This window comes from Panicum virgatum, chromosome 7K (genome assembly GCF_016808335.1).
Source record: "Panicum virgatum strain AP13 chromosome 7K, P.virgatum_v5, whole genome shotgun sequence".
In the NCBI taxonomy this organism is placed as follows: domain Eukaryota; kingdom Viridiplantae; phylum Streptophyta; class Magnoliopsida; order Poales; family Poaceae; genus Panicum; species Panicum virgatum.
In genome coordinates, this window is record NC_053142.1 from 13,186,459 (window position 1) to 13,194,927 (window position 8,469).

Below are 8,469 nucleotides of genomic sequence, written 5' to 3' on the forward strand. Positions count from 1 at the left end.
AGACTATGTAAAGGACCTTGTTTTGGGCCATTTGCCTAATATTGTCTAGTGCAGTTGTGCTTTGCATAAAAAAAAGCTTGGCCCCCTGCTTGCCAAGACCACCGACCGGTCCATTGGTACCTTCGGTGGACATGATGGAATGGATCGGTCACTCCAGTAGCTCTTGCTTCTATTTCCCTTGATCACTGATTGGTCTGGCGCTTTTCTGCCCCTCAATGATGAATGAATCGGTCAAATGTGTCAATGAGGTTTTGGGTCAATGAGGTTTTGCACATGTTTTGACTTTTGAGTTTGTTTCTTTATGGACCTTTGTCCGGGCTTCACTTCTATGATGTTTTGGGGTACTTACTGGTGTTTTTGAGTCTTGAACACATATGCTTGACCGGACTTTGAGGTGATCTGATCTCCCAAGTTCATCAATCTTGTATCCATTAGACTATGCCTTGTATACTGGCAAACAATGTTAGTCCAAACGGTTTATGTTGTCACACAATCACTAATGGTCTTGTTGTTCCATTTTCCATGCAGAACGGAGAGAAGAGATGGACGAAATGTGACACGATATCGTAGGCAGCCAGATCCAGAGCCAGGATTACCCTGCGCACTGGAACATACCTCTCGATGTTTCTCATCTCTAAGGAGTCAATGAGAAATCGTCTCGTGCCAAATAACTGAACGTTAATACTCTATCTGGTTGCATTGGTAACATAAACAGACGGCTCCAGAGAAAGGTGACTAAATAAAACTTTTGGATAATAAACACCAGGCACCAAACTCCGATGGGCAAAAGGTCAGCTGCCTGCAAAAGATATATCAAACAGACAAGTATGATCCGTCTTTTTTATCCAACTAAACTTCAGACGGTGGCAGAAGGAACGCATCTGAGAAAAATAATCAGACAGTTTTGAAAGCATTCATCTGTTTTACTGCATTAACAGGTAGCATTTTGGCTAGCAGTGTTTTTTATGGGGCTATTTGCAAATTGCAATGGCCAACGTGTTTTAGTCCACCATTTTGAACATCTAGTTGGTAATGATCCATTTTACTGTAGTGTCTATAGGACACTTAAAAAAAGTGAATTGTGCACAAGATCATTGCTAAAAAAAAGCTTTCTATGTAGTGTCTTGTAGATAAATAAAAATATGTATGTGTAGCTGACAAAGAAATTTCCACATACCAAATCACAAAATTTCAATCTATCAATAAATTTTCTTTACATAAATATGGTATTTGCATTTTTTTACATATTTTGACTAATCATTCTATTACAGTTCTTGTTTATTTGGCACGTTTGGCACCGCTCTGAGAGGATCAGCACAAGGGAGCACTTATAAATTAAATATAGTCAGGATCTTTGGTTGAGTTGTGGATTCGTGGCTTCCTCTTTTATAGCGCTGAAGTTGGCTCCTCAGACCTCAGGTGCGTTCTCCCTGCATGTTATTTAACTGTAAATTAATAGTATGAAATGTGCCCAAAAAAGCATGCAGTACTATCCTTATGATAATAAACTAAATCAAACTTGGTTTATGACAATAAAGCTTCTATTACCATGATTGTAAAGTATACCAGAGGCCACTTTCAGATGCTTGAATTTTTTCTGGCTGTTGATCTATATATAGGAGGTATTTTCAAAAATCCAATTAATTACGTTAAGGGTATGATAGTAATTAATTTAACTGTTTTCCATTTGTCAAGAGTTAGAACTGTTCCGTTGTCTAGGTCTTTTGTGCCGCAGCGCTCGGTGCCAATCGTCTTGTTTAATTTTTCCGTGCCGCCTCCAAACATGGCTATCTTCTTGATAGCTATAGCCTTGTAGCATCATCATACCTTACCACTAACTAATCTCTATATATACCCGCCCAAACCTCGGCAGTTTTGCTCGCTCGATCCATCTCGATCGATCTCGCAGCTGCGCGCTTGGTTACAGCTAGCTAGCTAACCTCTCTTCTTCTATGCTGCTTGATCTGCGCGTGTGTGTATGCATGCACGGTGCTGAGCATCGGCTCATCAGAAATTGATCCCGGTCAGGCTAATAATGTAGCTAGGTACTTCTTTAGATTGGAATGCATGACTCCTGCATCCCAAATCTTAACCGTTTCTTCGTTTGTTCATTCGTCCCAATTCCTAACTTCCTAGTTTAACCATCGTACAATTCAGTCAGAGCATCTCCAAAAGTCTAACTAAATTCCACTCTCTATAATTTGTATACTCCAACAGACTAGCTAATCTCACTCTTCGTTCCCTCCCATTCCCCTGGCTTCTCGTCCTACTTGGTCTGCTCGGCACCGCACGCCGTGACAGCCGGCCGGTGAGCTCCGGCCTAGGGGCGCGCGGCGGGGTAGCTCCGCGGCTGGGCGCTCGGCGGAGGGCGTTGTGGTCATACGGGCACCGGCTAGGTCGTCGTTGCCGTGCTTCTCCACCGAGCACGCACAGCAAGCAAGAGCTCCAACCCAGCGCCTTGCCTTCTCTCCAATCGACGGCCACCAGCAGCACCTCTCTCTCGGCCCTCCACTTCTTTTTCCCCAACGCCACCAGCCACCTCCGATCCTTCCCCTTCTCCATTCAGAGCAAGCAGCAGCCTCCCAGCCCATGCGCCTCCCTCTTTCTCCCTCCACTGAGGCAAGCACCACCAGGAGGCCTCTCTCCACTCGATCTCGCGCTCTGATTTTCCTATCGCAAGATCGACCACGTTCTTGATTTGTTTCTATCGGTTGCACAAGCAGCAGGAAGCACCTGCGCCCACGGCCTGGGGGGGGGGGCGACAGCCGGTCGGCGAGCTCCGCGGAGGGGCGCGCGGCGGGGCCGCCGCGACAGACGGCTGGCGAGCTCCGCGGAGGGGCGTGCAATGACAGGGCGCGCAGTGGCAGGGCACTCTCCGGAGGGTGCTCGGCGGCAGGGCACACGGTCGCGGGGAGTTCGGCAGAGGGATGGGGCCCACTGGAACAGATGGATACTGAGCTGAGAGCGTCGGTATTTATGACGAGCAAAGCAACGGAGACAGCTAGAGGAATAGCGAGAGGCATCTTTCAAGAGTATGTTGGATTTAGGTTCCTTTCATTTTAGAGAGCGGATAGCTAGACTCTTTGAGATGCTCTCGGATGGACGGCTCTCATTTTTTTAATTATTATAAAAATTCTCATGCAATAAATAGTAGTATGGAAATATATGATGCATAGTTTCTGCTTTGAGTAGGGATGCAAGTCCTAGCCATTTTGGGCCATTGGGTCTAATCAAAAGTTTGTTAAAAATAAGAATGTCATCTTCACATAATCAAGTCAATTAAAAGGATAATTATCTAGATCGTAAGTTGTGACTAATCAGTTAGCTAAAAGAATACCATTAGCTATCCAGCCACTTGCATCCTTAGTTATTGTCACTGGTGTTCAAGTAAATGCATAATATTCAAAACTAATGCAGGTGAGTAATTCTCTAAAAATCTTTATAAATAAGTTGCTTTCATATGAAGTTGCAGAAAAACATACTCTATAGCAGAATAGAAGTGTTGCTTTGATGGTATCTCAAGTTGATCAGCGCTTTTGTCGAACATCTCTAAAACCTTGGTCATTGTTGGGCGAGAAATAGGACACACTTGTATACACCACAAGCCAATCGAGGCCATCTTCCTTGCCATCTCTTCTGTTTTTCCTGCCATATCAAATGAGTGCAAGCTTCCTACTTCAGCCAAATGGCTGTAGATCAAGTCTGGGAAATATATCTCTGTAGAATCATCAACACTTGCTTTCAGATCCTTCCTTCCTCCCACCATCTCAAGAAGCATCATTCCGTAGCTGTAGACATCTGATTTAGTAGAAACTACTCCAAATCTCCTTGCAAAAACTTCAGGGGCAATGAATCCTATTGTCCCTCGCATGCCCGCCATTGATAGGTAACTCTCCTTTGGATTGCATAACATAGCCAAGCCAAAATCAGCAATCTTGGGGACAAAATCATCAGCAAGAAGGATATTATGTGGTTTAATATCAAAATGTATGATGCGTGTATTGCAGCCACGGTGCAAATACTCTAGACCTCTTGCAATACCTATTGCTATATCATAGAGCCTATCCCATCCAAGACTTGCTTTTGAATTCTCATCATAAATGAATTTGTCCAATGACCCATTAGGCATATACTCATAAATAAGAGCTCGTTTTGATCCCTCCAAACAAAAACCAACCAGGGTAACAATATTAACGTGAGATGTCCTTCTTATGCTGATAACCTCATTGACAAATTCTTCTCCGTTTCTTGTAAAGTCGTGGAGGAACTTGACCGCAACAAACATGCCACTTGGTAACACACCTTTATATACTATGCCATAGCCACCTTCTCCAAGTTTTTCGCTAAAACATCTTGTTATTTCCTTTAGTTGTGAATATTTATATCTCTTTGGAGCTAAGGAACCATAGCTTTCTAGTAGTTCCTCAATGTTCTCTTCATGAATGGAGTTCACTCCAATGATTGATTGAAACTTTCTACTCATATGGATCTTGATGGCAAACACACCACAAACCATGACCAAGAGAATGCCCGCAACAGTTGAAACTAGTAAAAAGAAAGTTTGTGACCAATGAGAAACAAACTTTACACCTTTCCAAATTAATATTATTATATAACTACCTACCTACCATGAGAACATGGATACAATTATCATGAACCCAGTTCTAGTTATCTTTGTAGAATGATCAACTTTAACAATTATGTTGAATATCTATCACAGAGTACTTAATTATTTCTCCTCAAAATTAAAGCAACTGTATCACTACTGTAATGCTTCTAGCAAGCATTGTAAGTAACTAGAATATGAATATATCATTATAGAAAATTGGCAGCTTAGCAAATTAATTTATGCATTATATTATTCCTTACAAATATGCTAAATGCGCTTTGTTGACACATGACCCATGATAATTTTTTATTTTTTTATTTGAATTTCTTGTGCTTCAATCAAAAATTTGTAAAAAATTCTTTTACATCATGTTTAATAGTATGCTAATAAGTCATCAGAAGGTTATGAGTAAATACCTGTCAATGCCACCCTTGAGCGAAATTTTTTGAGCTTGGCTTCTGCAAAATGAAATATGCATACACCAAAAATTAACAATACAGAGCCTGCCAATATAATTGAACTTCACGGGCGTCATATGCAGGTGACTGTGAATACAACTAGGATTTTGTGGTGGCTAGGGTTTTAGCATTGTAGGCATCTGACTAGTGGAAAAGGTGCCATTGGTCCACCTCAAAAGTACCGGTATGGACTAGACCTACTACTAATGTTGGGAGTGAACCAAAGGGTCTGGAGTATTTAGTACCAGATGGTAACACCATCCGATACTAAAAGGACATTTTAGTACTGGGTAGTGTTACCACCTGGTACTAATGGATCCTCCCATATTAGTACCGGGTGGAAACATAATCCGGTACCAATCTAAGATTGCCTGGCTAACCGAGTATCCAATCTGAATACAGAACTATAGAAACATTTTTAGGGTGGGTAAAAACATATTTCAAGGGACGGGTGCGGTATCCGTCCCTGTTTCTCACAGCTAGAAATGCTATTTGCAGGGATGAGTAATGCGCCCGCCCTTAGACATCCATTTGCAGGGGTAGGTCATGATCCGCCCCTACAAATCAATTTCTAAAAAATTAAAAATTAAAAAAAAAACTCAAAACAACAAAATGAAAAAAATGAGAAACAAAAAACCAACCAACCGGCTACCACCACAAGCCCCTGGTATAACTTTTTGACAAAATAGCATACTTGCGCAAACCGGAATTCGAACTGCTTACCTCAATCCTCGAGTGTACCCTCCACTCCACAACAGCACACAGTTACGTATGACAATATGAGGTATGATATTATTTTATATTAACTCACAAATTGATCTGCAGGAGCAGGTGATATAATCATCCACCCTTGAAAATAATCTCTATTTTATTCTAAAAACTCATTTAAATCTTTAAATATAGCAAAACAAATCAAAAAAGTGAAACTTCTACATTTCATTTATTGTGAACTATAGATACAGAAAAAATATGTCAAATATATTTCAGTGTATATAAAACTTAAGATTGTGGAAACCTCAAAGTATAATTTGAGTTGTATAAGATATTGTCGGTACCCCAGGACTGGGGTACCCCCTCTTGCTGTGTCTAGGCAAGGGCCTTTGTAGTTATCCTTGACTACATCCAAACAGCTGGACCCCTGCGGTCCGAAGTCCTGTTCCCCCGACAACAATCCGGAACTGTTCCACGAACTGGGGAAGGTCCGGAGACGCCACGTGTCCCGGGAGAGAGGCAGGCACTCAAACGCAAGTTGCTGGGGCTCCGGACCTCCTGAGGAGTCCGGACCCCCGCGGAGTCCCGGACCCCGCATGGGGTCCTGGACCACCTGTATAGTGACCGGACCCCTCTCTGAGGGAAGAAGTCGACGCCCTGCCTCAGGGCGGTCCGGAGCCGACACGTGTCTACAGGCACAAGGCCGCTTACTAAGCCTCACCCACCGCTGCATTCATTGTGGTAGATGGACGTCCGCATTGTTGTAGCAGAAGGCGAGGCGTTTCATTGACCAGGGGACACTATTGATCGCGTATTACCAAGGTAGTGGAGCCGCTGGCGCCGCCCACGCCACGCCTGCCAGTCTGCCATAGCAGATGGATACGACGGCTCGGTTTCGCCCATTATGACGCCTACATAATAGCCTCAGCAGGCCACGCCGCAAGCTACGCTACTCCAACGGGCACCTAGCTGACGGGACAAGGGAAGACCCCCCTGGGTCAGAAGAGCAGCAGTACGCATATCGGAGGAAAAGATTCGTAACCACTGTTGTCTTTTAAGTACTCTGCGCAGTATGCTGCACAGCACGTTGGGCCCACTTGTCGGGGCCCAACGTCCAATGTATCCGCTCCCCCTTGATCTATAAAAGGAGGGGGCGCCGCTAGAAGACCTCAGGCTGGGTGAGTGCCAAGGCCAGCAGAGGATAGGTTCATACACACCACCAAGAACAAAACATCTCCCAGTGGACGTAGGGTATTACGCTCCGGCGGCCCGAACCACTCTAAATCGTGTGTTCTTGAGTCCTTGTCTCAGCATAGATTCAGCCCCATCGCCTAGTACTTCCCCGAGTACTCCCTCACAGGGGAATAGGCGGGTGCGCTCCGCCACCCGGCTGTGGGTACCCCTAGAAACCCCACGACATTTTGGCGCCGTCTGTGGGGAAGAATAGGCGCTGGCTGGATCTTCAGGCTTCTGGGGCCGTGTTCATCCTCGGCAACGACGGACAAGAAGATGAAGAGGGGCATGGTGGCACCCACGCCGCATGCTGTGGCACTGGGGCGCCAGCGCCCTCGGTCCGACGGTGCACGGCAGCTGCGCCTGCTGTGCGTCGCCACTGCGACGCCTCAGAGCCGGCACGGTGGTGTGCGGGGGCGACGCCTGTCGCGTGCTGCCCCGCGCCATCCCAGTGTCGGCTCAAGGTTTTCTCTCAAGCAACGGCCATCCTTCCTCTCCGACGGCATGACGTCGGCTCAAGGCTTTCTCTCAACATGGAGCCCGGAGCCGACGGCCATCCTGGAGGAAGTTGGCCGTGTCGTCCGGCCGTCGCCAGCACCGGAGATCTGCCTCAGCGTAGCTCGGTGCTGCTGCAGACAAGGCCCCGTCGCCAGGCGCGGGGACCCCTGGCGCTAGCACCAAGGACAAGCCGGCGAACGACCGCACCTCTCCGCGCTCCACGTCCGGTCCATCTGCTGCGCAAGGGCGTCTGGTTTCCATCCGCAGACGACGACGACGGCTGGGGGCCTCTCCCACTCAAAGCCAAAGAATTTGTCTCATGCCATATAAGCATGTGACAGCTCTTAGGCAAGGAGGGATCCCCCGAGCTCCCGAGGTGATGCTGGATGATGCGGTTCAGGCACATCCACGGCGCCTTCGCCTCCGACGACTATGAAGAATTCGGGAGTGGTCGCACCACTTCCAACCGGAGAAGGACACGCTGTATAGCATGCAGCCGTAGGTTACTCCTAAGAAAAGACAAAGAGAGAGTTCCTCCTTTGTAAAAACGTGGGCACATACGTGTGTGTCCAGAGCGGTCAAGGTCCGACCTTGTAAACCCGACCTCTGGCCCTATCACACAAACAGGCAAAAAGCGGTCCGGAGCGGTGGAGGTCCGACCTCGTAATCCCGACCTCTGATGTATACCGTGACAACCACAATAATAAAGGAGATTTTCTTCTCAGTTTTACCTAGGCTCCATCCTGATTACATTTATTCGCCTTGGTTTAACTATTCTTTCCTCTTGAACGGAGTTTCCCTTGTTGCTAACAATCCAAGTTAAGTTGCTGGCTTGTGGTCAGGTGAAGACACCCCTTCTAGCTGGAAGGCAGTCCGGACCCCTAAGGACCTGCTCTGGAGAAGTGGTATTTGTATCTTGGGGTAGAGAAGATCCGCGTAGCTTAGCCTGGTAATGTACCC

At 46.2% G+C, this 8,469-nt stretch overlaps 1 protein-coding gene across 1 annotated transcript; it reads right to left on the reverse strand.

Moving 5' to 3' along the window:
- Window positions 1–1,149: 1,149 nt before the first annotated feature.
- LOC120639819 (LEAF RUST 10 DISEASE-RESISTANCE LOCUS RECEPTOR-LIKE PROTEIN KINASE-like 2.4) lies at window positions 1,150–6,244 on the reverse strand. The gene is made up of 3 exons (XM_039915760.1): window positions 5,026–6,244; window positions 3,483–4,545; window positions 1,150–1,430 (listed from the first exon to the last, which is right to left on the reverse strand). Exons 2-3 carry the CDS (start codon window positions 4,514–4,516, stop codon window positions 1,409–1,411), a joined length of 1,056 nt encoding a protein of 351 aa, XP_039771694.1. The 5' UTR covers window positions 4,517–4,545; window positions 5,026–6,244; the 3' UTR covers window positions 1,150–1,408.
- Between the last annotated feature and the right edge of the window lie 2,225 nt (window positions 6,245–8,469).